At 38.8% G+C, this 19,668-nt stretch overlaps 1 protein-coding gene across 5 annotated transcripts in view; it reads right to left on the bottom strand.

Moving 5' to 3' along the window:
- Window positions 1–1,339: 1,339 nt before the first annotated feature.
- The window catches only part of ZDHHC14 (zDHHC palmitoyltransferase 14), a 164,471-nt gene continuing 146,142 nt past the window's right edge, over window positions 1,340–19,668 (bottom strand). For 3 of the 5 annotated variants that reach the window (XM_032778352.2, XM_032778355.2, XM_032778351.2), the window contains 3 exons: window positions 18,196–18,305; window positions 16,732–16,834; window positions 1,340–5,966 (listed from right to left, as the gene is read on the bottom strand). In XM_032778352.2, coding sequence (XP_032634243.1) covers window positions 5,565–5,966; window positions 16,732–16,834; window positions 18,196–18,305 — 615 coding nt within the window. In that variant the 3' untranslated portion in view covers window positions 1,340–5,564. The remainder of the gene's footprint in view (window positions 5,967–16,731; window positions 16,835–18,195; window positions 18,306–19,668) is intronic. The other 2 variants (XM_032778354.2, XM_032778353.2) reach the window with 1 other exon arrangement.

Genomic DNA, 19,668 nt, shown 5'->3' with positions numbered 1-19,668 from the left:
CTCCTTTTACTCTTCTTCACTTTCTTCTCTGTTCATTCCATCTCTCTGTCTCCAGCCTTCATTTCACTCTTCTCTTCTCCCTCCTTCCTACCCTTGCTATCTCCTTCTTTTTGCCATTCATTCACTCTCTCTCTGCTACATTCACTCTTCTCTGAAGCATCCCCTTAGTCCTTTGTTTTCCCTCCCTACTTTGCCCCAGAAATAGGCTCCATTTCATCCCTTCCTGGCCTTCTGCAAGCTTCTGTTCCTATCTGATGCAGGACAGGTGGGAGAAATGCAACTAAATCGGATGAAGACTTTCCACTTGCAACATAGAGTCAGAATTAATCAGATTCCTTATAGACTTGGTTTTGTGCAGGCTCAAGATATTGTCAGGTGAGTTCACTGGCAACATGTGACTGGTCTGGTGGTAGTCTTTGAGGTGCACATGTACTCAGCCAGCCTGCTGTCAACTGCAAAGTCTTAGCTGGCTGATTACTCCTTTGGGCAGCCAAAGGGGCAACCAAAAGCTGAGACAGAACACAAGTTTTTGTAAAGCTGATCCAGATGGACCTTGAAAATGGGGACATTCCCACTACGTAGAACCTAAATGTACTTCGGTTCATTCATATTCAAGGCCCAACTATATCTGAAGTTGGAGGAAAGACAGAAATGTGCTCTCTTTCCACTTACGTTTTTTTTTAAATCAGTTGTTCGATAACTGATGTTAAAAACTGACACTGAGTGTTGGTCTTATGGATAAACATATTTCTGTTCAGGATCTAGATCTTGTTGAGTTTGCTCCCCCCTCCATTACTAACATGGTCGTAGTTCCCTCCCACACTAAAAATTAGAAGTAGAATGAAGAACACACTTTCCTACATGCAACATTCAAGTTGTGCTGATTTTAGAGCCTAAATACATTGACAAATGAGAAGTGCAGCTTTCAGTAGCTCCTTGTTACTGGTTACTACTGTGCTGCTCTTGCAGTTAGTAACGTAGTGTCAAAAACAATTAAGACAATTGTTCATTTAAAGCCTCAAATATTGTACAATGCATCTATTGTAAATACCAAGATTTATGCAGGGAAAAAAAATCTTTGTAGCATCACAAGTTGGTCATCTGCCTTACAAATCATGCTGCATGTAATTCCTGAGGTTTATGAGATCTGAAAATAATTGCAATTTGCCTGATCCATTCATCTACTAAGACCAGCTGCAAAGCATCTAATCTTCTCTCTACACAATTTTTAATGGTTTAATTAACATAGTAATCATTTGGATTTGGAAATACATCTTGCTTGTATTATCAGTAACATGTACAATACGCAAGTTGATAAAGGATTCACTGATTTACAAAATGCAATCATCTCTGACACTTATTACAATGAGAACAACATTACTGTTTAATCATTAGTAATATAAAATTACTTTAAAAATAGAGAGGTCTTTGACAAAACAAGAAAAAGAAGCCTTTTAAAAACAGATCTTATTTATGAAGCATTGCATTTCATTGTACACAGTCTTGTACTGTATACCCACCTAGAGGGGAAAAACTATTAAAAAAACAATGAAAGGGGAAAAAATTGCTGCCAGATTAACCAGCATAGTGAATTTCTACACATTTATAGGTACTTTAGTAAAAACATATATTTACTTTTCTGTAAACATCAACTTCCATATAGATTTTGCATTTATACAAATCAGAAGGTACCAGCATGAAGAACATTCAAACTTTTTATAAGATTAATTCAATATAATGTACTAATTGTTTAATGAAAAGAACAACAAAGGAGAAAGCAAAATATGCAAAGAAAAGCAAATACAGCAACGTGGCCCTGGATTATCAGTTTGAATCTCTGGTCCTTGTGCTCTGCAATGCAAACAAAATACAATCAAAGCTAAGAAACCTGCAGTACAAGGGATGGTTAAGTTACTGTGCTGAATGGGGCCATATGTGTATGTGAATTCCACCCGAGGGAGCTCACATGATGGAAAGCAGTTGCTGCTGGGAAAAAGTAAAACAGAAGAGATGCCCTACACAGGAATTTCAGTCATTCTGATGGAGTCACTGATTTTAATCTGTTAATCGAGAACTGTAACTATAGAAACAATTAATTAATTCAGTGCCAGTATTTTCCAGCAGATGTCCTCACGAGTCAATAGCGTCAACCATGGATGCCGCCATAACAAAAACTCTGGGGTGGAGAAGGAAAGAATAGATTTAAATTAAGGTGATATGAAAACCTGTAAACAAAACAAGGTAATGGTAAAAATATATTATTTTATTTATCATCCTTAAATACAATCTTGAAAGATTATAAACAAAGGGAAAAAATATGGCATGTCACTGGAATCTGAATGAATAAATGGTTCTAAAATGGGTATTCAAAGTACTTCAGTTCTGTTGTCAGGCTTTCTATCTCCCTCTCCAGCACTGAAAAAGCAAAAAATTCTAAAAGTGATGTTCTATCATTTTAAACATTTAAATGTAAAGAGTGAACAGCGTGTTTCAGTTGGGGAATAACATAAAACCCTGAACAATATCCCTTTCTCCTATGTAAGAATGTCACTATAAACCTTATCACGGACACACAGTTAATGTGATTCTGCCTGCACTACTTGTTAGTGGCAAGGACATACAAATGTTGCCACCAAACGGAGTTTTTTGTAAGCATGAGATGCCTTAGGTATTCCTGTGAAATTGCAAGCAGATGAATTTATAAATAAAGGTGATCCTCAGAGTTAGCTCAATAGCTGTGAAGTTTTAATACCACAGTAAAATATTTATCTTACTTATTATTTTATTAATTCTACAGATATCAGTGTACCGAGCATTGATAGTCCACTGTGTGAAAGAACAAGACCCACTTGGCTACAGATTCACTTATCCAATAAAATATTGTTTCTGTAAGGTTATAAGGTAATTTCCTATAGTGGCAACTGATTTCAAAGAACTTTCCCTTCTACTAAGAAAAACAGAAATATTTCACTTACTGTTCAGTACTATGAGCAAGGGATAAATATTTTTTCCTTTTTTTCACTAGCAAAATTTTAGTGCTTATGTCAGGGAAGACTGACAACACTAACCAAAGCAAATAAAATGTGACAAGGTGCTTTGAATGCTTCACCCCAAACCTCAGTTCATCCAAAATACAGTCTTGAGATGAAACATCCCTTTTTGTTCTCAGCTCTAAAAGAATACAAACAGTGCAGTGGTTTTGTAATAAGCATTTGTCCTGGGCTAGGTTAAGAATACAAACTTCAGTGTTTCTGAGAGGTAAGAGTACACTGTGTTGCATTATTATAATTATTTGGGTGCCCTCAAATAATTGACATTCAATGTGCATTGGGCACTTAATTCCCTTAGGCTCCTTTGAAAATCCCAGCCATAAAGTAATACGCTCTCATTCCCCCTACCAGAGCTACTACTGTTAATCTGGTAGGGGGGATACCCATGGATATCCATCTCGTTAAGTTTTCCTGCCCCATCTCCATAGAACCTGACTGTCTAGTTGTGGATTGGAATCCAGCACAAAGGGAGTTCTTCTTTGGAGAGGGCATACCCAAAAAGAGAGAGAACATGTGAATAAGAATTTCTGAGCAACCTTGTGAGACTGAATGGGAAAAGAAACTGAGAAGCTATATCTCCTTATGTGAAAGCTTGCAAACTTTTTAATGACTCACCATCACTGTTAATGGTGGAGCATGCATAGTCTCATTGAAATTTAGGGCAAGAAGGGACTTCAAAAGATCATCTAGTCCATCCATAACCAACTGTGAAATATGACCCAAGAAATCGTTGATGTTATCAAAGTTTTCCTTCTATATTTTCTATTCCTACAACTAGCTGAACGGTGGTATCACCATTTAGAGAAATAAAATTGGTTACAAAACCTCAAAGTATGAGGGCTCTTGTTAGCATGTCATTCGACATTTCAATAGCATAAATGGCTGTATTCCAAGAGGCTTATTGTGCTCTTTTTTTTAAAAATATGGCAATTTTTTTGACTTGATGTCCGTGAATGACCATGTTTCAATGATGCAGAAATGTCATCCTTCTTGATCGATCAAGGAAACATTTTATATAATAGCAATTTGCAGTTGAAATAACATCTTGAGCTTGCTGGAAAGACTCTCTGCATTTAATTTATCCTGAGAAGAGATTATTGCGGATTCTAGAATCTGAAAAACAAGTCAAATACAATAAATTACAATGTTTGAGTTCTCTCAGCTTATTTGCAGGGTCCTCTTCAATTGTCCCTGAGTGGAGATATTTTCCATAAACCATAACTCTTATTTTCCCTAATCACAAATTGAAGCATAGAACAACTTTGTAATATAAATATTTCCATTTTAAATAATGGATGAAAATATACAGATGAAAACTTATAACTAGACAGCAGCTACAGTGTAGCGCTTGTTTGTTCAGGTTCACTCCATTGACTTTTCTCTTCCTTCTGAAGCCTAACATCCAGGAGTTTAGGTCCTAAGCAGATATTAAGTATCTGTACTTAATACACAGGTTTGCTGTAGAAACACTGTGTTATCAAAACAGACTGCCTATACAAAGCTATACATAATACTAAAGGAAAACAATTCAAGGTCAGATTTTCCCTGTGGCTCTGGGCTCATTATGCAAATGTATCAAAGTCAAAAACATAACCCCCTGTAGACTAAGTCAGCCAAATGGGACTTTTCTTTTCCAGTAAACTGTATAAGGATAACTGTACGCATATCCAAAGAAACAGGATTTCATTTTATTGGATGTCTGCAGGTAATCTTATCACACAAAGGAAATGGAAGAATCTGTGGCATGGCACAACACGACACCTTATTCTAAACAATTAAATAGAAGGTTAAATGATATGTAGCATGATAAAAATCAGTAGCCTCCATATTTTAGGCACCACTGATTAATTTAAAATAAAATTTACTAAATTGAAAAAAATAACGTTGTCCATTGGTTAATCTATTGCACCGTCTTTAACTGAAACAGCACTTTGAAACTCACAAATAAAAAAGCAGCACTCTCTTTTAATACCAACACCGCTGTAACACATACCTTAGCGTGGCATGCAAATCCATACCTGCAGTCATTTTTTGTATTAACAAATGGAATGGTTATTTTCTGTTTCAAATATTAGTAGCATAACATGTAAGTGCAGATCATTCTGGCCACAAGTGTGGTAAGCCTTAACAAGTGTGTATTACAAGAGCATAAAATGCATAACATGACATATCCAAAAACCTCTCTTTTTTTATACTGTAACAAAGGCCGTCCTACAGGTAGAATTACAAGTTGCTGGACCCAGATCTTCAGTTAACAGAATTAGTGACCTTCCCTGGTTTTATTTAAAAAATAGAAGCAGTCACTATCAAAGCAGAACCATTAACAATCTAGTCAAAAGAATGCCATAGTTCCATTGAAAAAATAATTTGTCTATTTAGTAAACTCCATTACATGGGAGAGTTTTCATTATATAGGCATGTTAGAGTCTTACAGTGGTACTGTAAAGTCTTTCCTGTTGGGTATTCATTTGTACAACCACTTTGATATGGTATAATATTATCAATAAAAATTGGTCAAACTGAGCTAAGCTTCACAAGACCACGCACTGAGTCTTCATGCAATGAATCTTGGCTGGCTAGGCTCAGGACGTGCATGGTATGGCTGTGTGTTATAGGGCTCCCTGCTGACAGCATACCAGGAGGTGATGGAGCTTCCTCAGGAGTTAGAAACTGATGACCTTCAAGTTCCTCTTTTAATGGTATCATGTCTGTCAAACCTGTTTCTGATGTGAGATTTGGCATGGAAGACGGTGGTGTCGGCTGCCCTAGGGTTAGCGTGGCACAAGGAGCACCGATAGTGGTCTTTCCTGGTAAAGGTAGCTCTTCACTAGTTATGCTGGGTTCACTCTGTAGTAGTGGTGTGGCAGCAGCCTGTAAAACGAATTTAGTGCTCTGAATGCACTGATCTTGATCACACTGAAGGGAGTCAAAACCCATAGAGGGCAAACAAAACAGAAATGGGAGGATGTGGACAGAAGAGGTGAGAAAAAAATGGGATGTGAGAAGAAAGAAGAGAGTCATTAGTATCATTCCATGGTTAGACTGCTGACAAAAAAAGAGCATGCATAACTAAACCAGCTGCATTCTGGGATGAAAGTCAGAGTAGATTACGATAAACATTACAGTGCATCAGAGTCAGGGACTTCAGTTGACTCTAAAGAAGTACTTTCTAAACAACTTTAACTTAGTTAGTTATTATTTATTCTTACTTGAAAATCTTGGAAATGCCTAATGATCAGGTTTTGCTTGGTTCACTGCATATTTGGACAAAAGTGGCAACTCAAATGTCACTGACTCCAAAAAGCATTTCAGCAGGCAGCTGGACAACTTTAACACAGCTCCTTTTACTCTAGGATGGCTAGAAATTCAGAAAAAAACTTAAGACATATTGCAAATATCTTTTTGCGTTTTAGAGCACTAGGTGTGTCTCCTTTCTATTTATTTTATCAGGCTTCGCATAACCTTAGAATTACTGTGCTACAGGAGAGCTTTTTCAGGGCAAACATCCCTTTGAATGCAGCCAGTTTTGTAAAAATTCATCTAGTAATACAGCCTCATTGCCCAAGATTTTGCTTCCCAGGCTGTTTAAGCTGTTAATATTCTTCAGCCAGGAGATGTGCACAAAACAGCTTGGTTGCATAGACTTGATAGAAAAGTTCACTTCCAGGCTTTTTTATGCTGCTTATTCATTTGTTTAATCCCGAAAGTGCGGAGGGCCAAAACACAGCTGATTAAACATTTGTTTTCTGGCAAACATCCAAGATTTTTTACACCAGGAATTATTTTGACCTAAAATCATTTACAAGGACAGTATTTGTAAAAATTAGTCAGTCAATCCCCAAGGTGGCTGAGTTGTAAACCACAATACCGTAATATGTCCAACTAACTAAAAATTAGAACACGTTCATGGGCAAACCATTGATTGGCAAAGATATTGTCCCTTCTTCAAAAAGTCTATACCAAGGCATCAGTTTTGAGGTAACTGCCCTTTAATGGACAGGCTAGAGTCTACAGCCTTGGGGTAATCAAGGAGGCCATGCCTACCCTAGGGTTGGGCTATCTGAACATGAAGAGGCAGCTGAGAGAGATGGGGGGGAGTAGCAGAGCAGGTGGTGATTTCTCAGTCCACCATGCTGTGGGTGGTGATTTCTCTATCTCCAGGAGACTGGCCTAATCAGAGTCACATACTTGGTGTTATGTCTGAGAGCTTTGAACCAGGGTCCGGTGGTGAGGGTCTTATTAACCATTTGTTGTAATTGCTCCTGTCCTTATACCTTATTAAAGAGAACATGCTATTTTATTAGTGTGTATTGGCTTCTTCTCTGACTTCCCCCGCTGCTCCCAGGCTGTTAAAGTGAGCCTACTACTGCCCCAATCAGGGGAAATTAAGGTGGAGCACAGCACCCTACTCACAGCCCTGAGTTACGTAAGTTTTGCCAACATAGGCTGTCGTGTAGACATATCCTTAATCAATTAACTGTCTAGGTCGCCTAAACGGTTGCTCCGGCCTTGATTTCACCACATCTCAAGTAATTAACTAAGCTATAGCCTCTGCATCAATCTTATTAGGAATGCCCTGCAAAAATGGAGTCAGCATTCTAATCCTTCCAAAGAGACTACAAATTCCATCTTCTCTGAGAAGTACTAGTCAAAGACTATACTCTTACATAACAAAGGCTATAACCACCAGAGCATACTCATAACAGATAATTTTAGCAGGTGATTTATTGCCTTAGTGATGTTTCGGCATTTATCTTCAAAAGCAGATAGTTGCCTAATGTGTTCCAGAACCATAAAAGTACACAATTTAAAATAGCATGAAGGCAATTTACTTAGATTTATGTAATGGTCTGTATTAAATCATTTTTATTGAATTCTAATTCATTGTAACTGAACCAACATCTCAAAGATACTGAGAAATTAGCTTGATAAAGCTCCATGAAAAAGGAAGTCACACATCTACCAGTTTCATGTGTATAAAAGAGTATTCTCTTTTTTCTCCACTTTCATGAGTCCTTGCCTTTTCTGAAGGTTGGTATCACATCTGATTTCCTGACCACTACTTTCTGCCTGGTAAATCCCCAGCACATTATTCCTTTTCCAAAATAATTTTCAGCAGTTTGGTAAATTCGGGAGCTAAATCTTTAATACCCTGAGAAGCCTGTCATCTGGACCAGCTGACTTATAGCTGTTCATATTTCCCTAGTAATTCCTCCCCGGCTTTTTATCAATTGCTATTTCAAGTCCCTCTTTTAAAAACACTCCTTCCAACAAGCCTACACACCACAGTCCTCCCCTCAGGGGAGCGATCATGACAATTATTGCAAGAGGGATGGGAGTGGGGGAATGAATCTAATACAATACATGCTATACTTCACTATTCATTCACGCTGCGTTTTGTTGCCTCCTTGAGTTTGCATACTGTCTAATACCCTAGATTTCAAACTCTTCATGGCAGGCACTATGCCTTGTTACATGGTTTGTAAGTCACCTTGTTCATTGTTGGTGCTATATACAAAAGATTACTAAAGAACAACATATTTCTCACTTCTTACTGTGTTAAGATGATTTCCTACCAAATGTGTAGTTATGCCAGTTCATATATACAGTATAATAGTTATTAAAGATTTATACACTGTCAACTTGTGATAGCAACAAATTACTTGCATGGATCAACTAAAGAAAAGAGAACAGCTGGAACAGATCAGTGACAATCTCTAGTGCTTTTCAGTTGTTCAGGTGCACCATTTCCTTACACAGCTTCTGTTTAGGTTTCCAGTATTCTGCATTTTATGAACAGTGATCAAATATGCAACTTTTTATGTAAAATATAACAGTAAACAGCTTTCCACAATCTTAAAACAGGCAAATCTTGGGATATACTAGGTTTTAAATTTGTTCTGAGAATGGATTATAGTGGGATTTATATTATATGAGGCATATGCATGAAATGAATCTCTCAAATCTATGGCATTTTTATGCAAGTATAACACTTCGATTTGTGATATACTCAAGCTATCAAAAAGGAATTTGTCTACAAAAATAATCTGAAGGTGTTGCCTGATTACATGATATGTTTCCTGGGTTACACAAAGTACAGGGCATAAATGTTAGTAGGAAGTGTCCTCAAAGATATTCCACTGAATTTTTCAATATTAAAATTTTAGCTTAAAAAAACCCCCAAAACCCTAAAAAGTCAACAATGGCGTATCAAACTATTTATAGCTCAGTTGTTCATAAAGATTAGAGTTAATCCCCTTGGCTCCTTCTTCCTCTAGATCCTATCATCTGATTTTGTTAGCTATACACAGCTTCCCTCTTTTTACTGGAGCAACCGACTGAGCCTGAAAAATACCGGATCAAATGCTTGTAAGTACACAAGTTCGATTGTGTATATTATATAAATATATCTATATCAAAATTTGTCATTTTCATATTTATTTTCACACCAACAGCCACGTACCAAATGCAAACTAGACAATGTGAAAAAGCTAATTCTTTACTTTATTTCACAAATAATTGATACAAAGATGTATATTGACACAGGTTTTCTGAAGAAAATTAGATTTGACCCCATACAATTATTAAAGCTCTTGTTCATATTGATACAGCTCTCACACTCTAACACCAACAGCAGCAATTCTATTAGTTTTAAATGCAAAATTAACTTCATAGCTAAAATTCTCTAACAGCAATGTCTTTAAAAATGTTACAATTCTTGAAGTATTTAAAAAAAGGCTGCAGAACTGAGTTCTCTAATGAGCTACAAGTAAAACACAAACATTAATAAATGGTTAAGAGGAGGATTGGTTGAACTGAATGATGGCTTTATGACCTAGTGGTCATAACTGTAACCTGGTGAGATGAAACACATAACTGGAATGTCAGTTTAGATGTGCACAATTTATATGAGAAAGATGGAGGGATGGAAGGTTGAACTATATAACAAAGGACACAATGCCAGCAAGCTATCTTTTGACAGTGAAGGATAGGATGATGACACACTTGGTAAGAATGGAAGGAATTGTGTTTGTGCAGTGGCCAGTGCAGTGGAGCACCAATCCCAACTGAGGCCTTTAGGTGATATCATAGTAGAAATATTTACTACTACTAATAATTATAATGATGGAAGGAATGAAAAGCAAAGGAAAAAGTACAATGCTACAGATCACGTGGAGAATGAGAATTAAAATTTCATGAATCAAACCTCAAAGTGCTAAAAAACATAAGTCCTTTCACGAATATCCTTACCCAGACATCTGGAGGGTAACAAACAAACAGATGTGTACATATGAAAACAATTCCTAGGATTTGTGGAAGGCAGCTTTATGACTCCAACTGGAGGCTCTACATCTTGCAGAAAGGGAAGAAATGGAGGAACGATGATAAAAAGGGAACTTGGCACCAGTGACTGTAAACTATCAAGGTACTAAGGAACTGATGCCTACAATGCGATAGCACAGATGTTAGATTTTAAAAAGGAAGTTTTAAGGAAATGAAGAAATGGGCCAAGCATGATGTAAAGGGTGGAAATGTTAAGATTTACCAGTTGGTAACAAGGTGGAGAATCCTAAGAGACACCATTCTTAACAATAAACTATAATTTCTCTGGGAGGTGGCAGGGGTGGGGGTAGGGAATGCACAGAATGAAAAGTATTAAATGTTGCTTTATAATGGATTGCCAAAAGGACTGAAGGTAAAAATACCCTGTATTAAAAATTAAATAAGAATACAAAGAATCAATTCAGGCTTGTAAAGAAAACACAAATACAAGGGAAATGCAGATTGACTTAATGGTAGGCACAAGAGTAAGGGGAATAAGAGCTTTCACAGATCTATAAGAAAAAAGAATAGAAAGTAGGAATAAATGAGGAGAGAGTAACAGACAATTCCATAATGGCTGAGATACGAGAATCCTTGCTTAACAGGGCCCCCCCGCCGAAACTAACAAACAAACAAAACAAAACAAAACAAAAACCCTAACTCTTTAAACAAGAGGGAAGGTATTTGGTCAATTGTGAAGTAATGAAGACCTTGTAAAAATAGCAAATGATAAAAGCCAGAAGAGGAAATACTTCGGAAATATGAACAACTATGAGTCAGTTGGTCCAGATGACAGGCTTCTTAGGGTATTAAGGATTTAGCTCATGAATTTACCGAACTACTGAAAATTATTTTGGAAAAGGGATGGGGTGCTAGGTATGTACCAGGCAGAGGGTCATGGTCGGGAAATATAACGTGGGACCAACCTTCAGAAAAGGAAAGTGTGATCCTGGTAATTACCATTTGGTCAATCTAATTTCAGGTGCTAGTAAAATAATGGAAATACTGAGAGAAAAAACTTTGTAAACATCTAGAAAAGAATGGAGCCACCAGTTTGTGAAGAATAAATTACACCAAACTGTGTCAGTGCTTTGAGAGAACTGCAAAATCAGTGAATGAAGAGAATGCAGATGTAATGATCAAGACTGAAGTAAATCATTTAACAGACAGCTACACAAAATCTCAATGGCAAAATTATTGCAAATGCTCTTAAATATAAAAACAATGCCACAGATTGTAAGCAGGATGATGGATCATAAATAAGGGATAAGGACAGTGATAAAAGGTACTGTATTGCATTGGAAGGAGGAGTGTAGTGGGTTGCTACTGAGATTGGTCTTTGAGTTAGAGTTAATCTTAAAATCTTCAGTGATGAGATCCTGAAGAGGGCAAACACCACATTAAATTCACAAATGATACTGAACTAGAAGATGCTGTGAGAAATGAAGATATAAAACAAAGCAGCCTAGAAAGATTAAAAGATGGAAGCTGGAATTAAAATGAGATTCTGCCTGGAAAGATGCAAGCCAGTGTGCAAAATATTCTGAAACAGTCAATTTTAATTCAACCTGGAAAGAAATGAGGGAGACACAGAAGTGATGGTACAGAGAATATTAGATGAGTGATCACTGAATCATGGCAGAAACAGACCAATGAGATTGTGTTCCATAGACAGAAGCATCACAGTATAGCGCAGCACACAAAAGTGATAACTGTTCTCTGTATGGTTTGGTGGGACTGCCCCTGGAATTTGACATCCACTTCTGGGAACATGACCAACAATAGGAAGGGGAGACAGACCAGAGAAAAAAATGGAAAGTGGGTAGGAGGGCTTGACTTATGCAGAAAGATTTATGGGCTGATTCTACAAAGACTAACTCGAGTGCTTAACTTTACATGCTATGATTGGTCCTATTGAGTTCAATGGCACTCAGGGTACAAAAAGTTAAGCCCACAGGAAGGATTGGGACATGAGAGCAAAATGTGCAGCTAGATGTGACTAAAGAGGATCATAAAAACCCCTGCCCATAAATGTTCAAGAACAGAGAAGAATATTTTGGGTGAATGGGTTAATTAGAATTAATGCCTTGAAATTAAGGCAAATTGAGAGTGATATTGGGACAATGAGCTATACTAGATCCAGGTTTCCACCCATTAGTTTCTTAAAAATGGCACTGGTAATTATTGTAGAATAGCACAATGATCCATGGCTGCATGTAAATAGGTTGAGCCCTTACCATGTGCTTAACTGAACTCACAGATGCCGGGCTAGTGCTCAGACATAACCTCCAGTCCAAGGATAGGACTTTTTTTTTTTTTTTTTAAATAAACTAACAACACCACAAACATATGGCTTAGCCTAAGCTTCTTCTCTCAGCTTGGTTGTCCCTCCAGGACCATCTGGCCTTAGCTCTGTGGAGAGCAGCTCTCATATTTAGGATATAGCCATGTCTTTGGTGGTCTCTCCAAAGGGTATTTCCCTAGATAGTCTTCTCTCTGCTGCATAGCCTTTGCCAGTAAGGAGAGTTGGTGCCAAAAATCTGATACAATGAAATCTGTACCTTCCAGGCAGACTCTCCATGTACTTCTCCAATATTATCAAATTCGCTAATTCTATTAATAGCTGTGTCTTGAGCAGGGCTGAATTAATGCTGGGGCTTTAGGGGCTGCAGCTCAGGGCCTCAGGCTAAGGGGGAGTCCCGCAAAAATAAATCCATAATTATATACAATTCAGTGGTCAGCAACCCATCAATTGCGATCAACTGGTAGACCCTGGAGCCTCTGCTAGTTGATCACAATCTCCCAGCCGCTAAAAGTCCAGCAGCGCAGCAGGGCTCAGCAGGCTGTCTACATGACATGGCCCCATGCCACTCCTGGAAGTGGCTGGCTGCTGGCACGTCTCTGTGGCCCCTGGTGGGAGGGGAGGCGGCTCCATGCACTGCCCTCACCCCCAGCACCGTCCCCGCAACTCCCATTGGCCGGGAACTGGCCAATGGGAGCTGCGCAGGCAGCACTTGCTGTGCTATGCTGCAGATGGAATAGGCCTTCACCACTTGACCCAAAGAAAAAAATCTCCACTAGCTGTCAGCAGTGGTAGCTACAGTATTAGTAGTTATCCTACAACAAATATAAGAACTAGAGGGAAGGTCAGTTACAGATGGAGGTGGTCTCATTCTATCTGCTGTTCAGCGGCACTTACACAACAGTAAAAACATCACAGGCAAGCTGTCACTGTGTTGTAGCAGAAGCAGCGTGTAAGACAACTGCAAAGATATATGCTAGGAATTATTTTGGGGAAGTCCTATAGCTTGTATTATATAGGAAGTCAGACTAGCTGATCACAGTGTTCCTTTCTGGCCTTGGAATCTATGAAAAGACTGAAGAGTGGATATTTGAGGGTTCTGGAGAAGTTTGTACCTAGGAGAAACACAGGACTTGGCAGATAGCTGAAGACAAGCTGCTGGAATCCTAACTGGAAATGGAAAGGCTGATAAGGACTCAGAGCTAGCAGCAAGGCTAACTGAAGGTGACAGGAATGGAAACGACTTGTAATGTGGCAGAGACCAAGGTCCAGGATATTAATGAGGATGATTTTTTAATGTAGCTTAAAGATGGAATGGGACTATCACAGAATCATAAAAATGTAGGACTAGAAGGGACCTCAGTAGGTTATCTAGTTCAGTCCCTTACACTGTCAAGTAAGCTGGGCTCACCTGAGGAGGAGCCTGAGGTCATGAGTGGGGTCCATTGGAAGATACAAGAGCATGCAACTGAGAGCAAGGAATGTGAGGGAAGGTTGGAAAAGGAGCTGTGAGGAGCAACAAAGATATGTTTTGTCACTAGACTATCAGACTGGCTACAGAAAGGAAGTTAAGAACCCTATTTCTGAACTATGTTAAGTATAAAAAATGAACAATTTTGGATGGGTCAGAGATATGACCTTGTGCTAAAGATCAGGATATTGAACAGCTCAACAAAAGTCAGGGGAGATTTTTGGAGGTTCAAACGTCATGTAGGCACTTAACTCCCACTGGAAGCCAACTGAAGACATGCACCTTTCTCCCATTTGTGTGTTTGAAAATCTGCCCATAACATATATGATGTGTAGTGATGTGGGTCTTTGGCCTATAAGTTCTAGGACTGGAAGGTATAGCAGCTTGAGAAACAAGATGTCAGAGACTCTTAACAATATTTCTATATGTAAACACGTCCTATTCAATTTTCTAAGTGTCCCTTGTGAAGTCATTTTCAGGCATGAAGGCTGGACAGTTATCATAAAGGGTTCAAAGTGACTATGTTCTCTTCTATGGCTTATCTTCATCCAAGGTTTTTCCTACCTCAGGTCCACTGAAATTCATTCCATCATGAGGCAAGTCCTAGAGCATTTGAAAATCTAATTCCAGTACCTAAAGCTATACTACTGTGTGCCTACGTACATCACTCTTTATTCAGCAGCATGCACTGGTTTGACTCAATTCCCCCTCTACATTTGATCATCTCAGTACATTTCATGATCAATGTTCCAAGATCTTTCCACTTTTCCAGAGATACAAAAGCTGCAAAGTCAGTCTGTTGGACACCTATTTGATCATGAATATCTGGTAGGTGATGAGTATGCTGTTCTTATAAAACGTATGTGTCACAGTGACTTCACTAGCTTCAGAGGTCCCAGGTGCACAAATATGACTGTATTAGTGAATTGAATTAGGCACATGAATTGAAGCATATAAACTATAGTATGGGCATATCTACGTTGTAGAGCAGGGGTTCTCAAAATTCATTGCACCACAACTCCCTTCTAACAACAAAAATTACTACATGACCCCAGAAGTGGGTTTCGGCCTGGACAGTGGGGCTCGGGCTTCAGGTTTGGTCCTGGGTCCCAGAAAGTCTAAGCCAGCCCTAGTGACCCCATTAAAATGGGGACCCAACACACAGATTGAGAACCGCTGTTGTAGAGAGTTCTAACAGAACTTGATGCTGAAAGCAAAGGCTAAATGCATAGATGGACTGGGATGATCAAAGACATCTGCTGGAAGAGACTCCATATTATGTCTGTGTAATTGTTGCAAAGTGACAGAACAATATGACAAAGACCTATTGCGGCTAATTTGTCTCTGTAATAAGAAACCCTGACAGAGTCCAAGGAACTTTGGCTGAGGGTGTCCTGAAACATTTCAATATATTTCCAGGATTTTACAGTTTGAGGTCATCTTCTTGAGTAGAACTTGCACTGAGATCTAGCATGGCCTGCCCTCTAGGTAGCTGATAAAAGCTTAAGATAAATGCCATGATTGTACTTTAAGTCATCAAGGTACTTCTTGTTAAAAATTATAAAAAATAATAAAACTTGTTAAAAAATAACATTATAAAGAAAACTGACAACCATTCCACTAAATCCTTGCAGCAGTAAATGGAAGCAATTCTAAAATCTTATAGCAGAATCTTTATAAAAGTTTAAGTAATAGTAAAGCTCACAGAGTCATGAGAAGTGTATTCTTTCTTCAGTCAAAAAACCAAGACTGGAATTATGCTATAAGGCTGTGTGAGAATTTATTTCCTTCCCTCCTTTTGAGGAAAGAAAAAGTGCATAGAGTCCATACATTTAATGAATCTTTAACAGAGCCTTACAATTTACATACTGGAAGAACAAGAGGTCAGAAGTGGACATCTTTGCTACTTATTCGCTCCTTGGCACTGGAAGTCATGCTTTTCTAATGTGAGGTCCTTTGCCATCAAGGGGAACAACAGGAACCATTGGCACGTTTTTGAAAGATTTATTAAAATTTTGAATATGGTATTAAGGTTGCTTGTTGTCCACTAGAAGTTCAAAGTCCCCCTCCTTTTTCTCAAAATGCACTTCCCATCTTAAATATCTCCTCTTGTTAACCTGTCCTGTATAAATATGTTCCAGTCTAGACAAATCTGCACTGCCCAGGCAAAGGAAGAAAGAGTATGTGTGAAGAATATGATATCAAATGATAATCTGTTCTGCAGAACTGATGAATTGAGGTACATCTGTAACAACTGAATAGTCCAATTCAAACAAGGCAGGTATCAACAGGATATGTCAAAGTGATACTGTATATTCAGTAGCCAATAGATTTCAAAGTGTATGGAAAAAAACACTTATTTTTCTATTGTCCATGAGGAAAAACTATTATTATTGTATAGATATAGACAAAAACCTTGATTTCTTACTGCATAAGCTATTGCAGTATAGTTAATAATGAATAATTCCACCTATCAGAGTGGCAGCTGTATCCAGTTAGTTTATTACTTGATTAGTTCATCTGAAAGCGGAGAAGGGAAACATTCACAGGGATCTTGATGAACAACACTATGGGATGGTTCCTACCATGTTGCTCTGAGACTGTGTTGCCCCATACATTGTAATGCCATTTGATGGTGCTGCTGGCTGTGGTGTATCTGGCTGTATAAATCCTCTTCTGTCAATTAGACTACAGTATAATAATAATAAAAAAAACACAAGATTGTTAGAAACATTGTTCTGATTAATAATTCTCCACCCCCTAGTAAAAACAGGTTTCAATATTACATCATCAAATCTTAATGCATCATCACTACCTTCAAATATAATTCAGAGCTGAGAAATGTGACTTCACCTCAACTCATCAACAGCAAAAGAAAATTATTTACCTGCAGCTGCTTTCCTACATGGAAAGTGATTATGAGAAGAGGCACATTTCTGGGTTTCTGCCTCAGGTGTAAAATTTGGATGCTGACTAGCAAATAAAAAAGAATTTGGAACCCTTGAGGGAGAGACAGATTGAAAGACCCCATAGTGCACTCTGCATCTGTGCCTCTTCTGAAGTGTCTACATTATCTTCTCTTGCAATTCAGCTTCTGAATTTGTTGCCAAAGGCTGAAACCCAAAATTATGTATCTATTATAATTTACTTAACAAGTAATTATCATGAAAGAAACAGAGGGGAGCACTAATGTAGAATATTTACCAGTAGTTCTTATGCATCTCTGCTCACAGCAGAACCTCCACTATAGCAATCACAGACAGTGTTGAACCCAGAGGAGTAAATAGGAAATTTTAAAAACAGAAGTCTAGTGTAGACAAGGCCTAAATTCAGATACGTTTGTGTAGAATTTTAACACACAAAGATAAAAACAGAGGGAACAATGTGAGTGAAACACAAAATGAACAGTCTGGTGAAGAACTTGAACGAAGCTGTTTGCTGGAGTTCTGAAAGTAGTGTGATCACACTGTGTAGTATAGGCTGCACGTTGGTTTTGGTAGCTAATATCTATGTACAAGACTATATACACTTCTAAATGAACTAGACTTATAGCTTGTCTACATTGCCCCACAGTTTCGACTACAGGAGTGTGAACAGCAGCACGCACCAAAGTGCTGTGCTGCAACTCCGCTGTGTGGATGGTGTGGGCGCAAAGTAAAAGGAATACAATGTACAAGCAAAAGAGTAATTACATTATTCTGTTTTCTGAAAACAGTTAACTGCTTGGAGTTCCTCACTTCCAACAGCTGTAAATGCTGCAATGAAAGATCAAAGAACAACCAAACAAGTTTATTTATGTTTCAGGTGTATGAACCTGAACTTTAAAGTATGAACGTTAACTGTTTTACTAGATCTAATTGCTGATTCAGCCATAAAACAGCGTTAGCAGCTTACTTGTATCCGTCATCTAAAAAGATCAGTTTCACTAAATAGTACAAAGAAGCCCTGTTTTAGTTGGGCAAATTGAAGTAAGATAACAAAAGTCAAACTCAGATCAGTAAGTCTGTGGTCTCATCCTATACAAAAACATTACTTTTAGTAACTCTTACCTTGGAGAGATTGGTCCGCACAACGCTGCACAACAATTAGTAAAGATGTTGCCATAACTGTATGGATTGTAATTCTCTTTACCTCTTTTATTTGACCAAGATCCTTTAATCTGAAGAGACATGAACACAGAATATCACATACTATGTCACATACAATTGCTGGGGCAAATTAGGGGTAATCACAGTAACAACAAATATGATAATCATCATTTATGATTTGTGGAAGAAAAAAGAGGAAAAGAATGTTTTAAAGCATGTCTGTACTAACCCCACAGTCCTGAAAGAGTTTTGGGGGAATCTCCATGACAACCACAAAGATGCTACATCCACTATTTCAATTTCAGAAGAGGAGGTTACTCACCTTGTGCAGTAACTGACGTTCTTCGAGATGGGTGTCCCTGTGGGTGCTCCACTTTAGGTGTCGGTGCGCCCCTGCGCCTTTGATCGGAGATTTTTTGCAGCAGTACTCCTACCGGCCACGCATGCTTAGAACCTGTCACTCATTCTGAGCGTGTTTCTAGAGAGCATGCGCGGCCCAGGTACCTCATTTCCTTCTCTACAACGGAGGCTACCCAACTCCGAAGTAGAGGGAGGAGGGTGGGTAGTGGAGCACCCCAGGGACACCCATCTCGAAGACGTCAGTTACTGCACAAGGTGTGTAACCTCCTTTCTGCTTCTTCGAGAATGTCCCTGTGGGTGCTCCACTTTAGGTGACTTCAAAGCAGTGTATCTGCAAGGAGGTAAGGACTTCGGGATCTGGCAGAATCCATATAAGCAATACTGCCCCTGCTAATCGAGTGTCAGAGAGGGGCCTTGATAGGCATAGTGAGTAAATAGAATGTATATGGGAGGAACCAGGTGCCGCCTACGATGTCTGACAAGGGTACTCTGCGTAGGAAGGCTACAGAGGTAGATACAGGATCCAGTGGAATGTGTTCCTATCAATGCGGAGGGTAACGTTCCCTATCTGATCAACAAAGAGACGTGTGCACTCAGAGATGCATCTCGAAGCCTCTGAGCAGAGATAGCCATGCCCTTGGAACAGGTCCGCAATAGAGACAAAGAGTCCAGGCGAGCCTCGGAAGGGTTCGTGGGGGGTCTTGTCCAGATAAAAGGACAAGGCCCTACGCACATCAGGTGTGTGCAGTTGTTGGCCTCAAGGGAGTTTGGGCGTGTGGTTTCGGAAGAAAGTTTGGTAACTGCATTGTTCATTTGAGGTGAAAAAGAGCATGAACTTTTGGAAGAAAATTTTTTTGTGTAACGCAGAACAACTCTGTCCTGAAGAAGAGGGCACATGTGGATCCGCCGCAAGATCCATGTGCTATCTCGCTGCCCGTCTGGCGGAGGTAAATGGCACCAAAGGGCGGTATTTTCATTGAGAGGTGCAAAAGGGGAGCAGGTGGCTAAGGCTCAAAGGGTTGGTGAGTTAAACAGGACAATACTAGTGAAGATCCCATGGAGGAAGGTAGGTGA

The sequence above is a fragment of the Chelonoidis abingdonii genome, chromosome 3 (genome assembly GCF_003597395.2).
Source record: "Chelonoidis abingdonii isolate Lonesome George chromosome 3, CheloAbing_2.0, whole genome shotgun sequence".
NCBI classification, from domain to species: Eukaryota; Metazoa; Chordata; order Testudines; family Testudinidae; genus Chelonoidis; species Chelonoidis abingdonii.
This window is presented reverse-complemented; position numbering and strand designations above follow the sequence as displayed.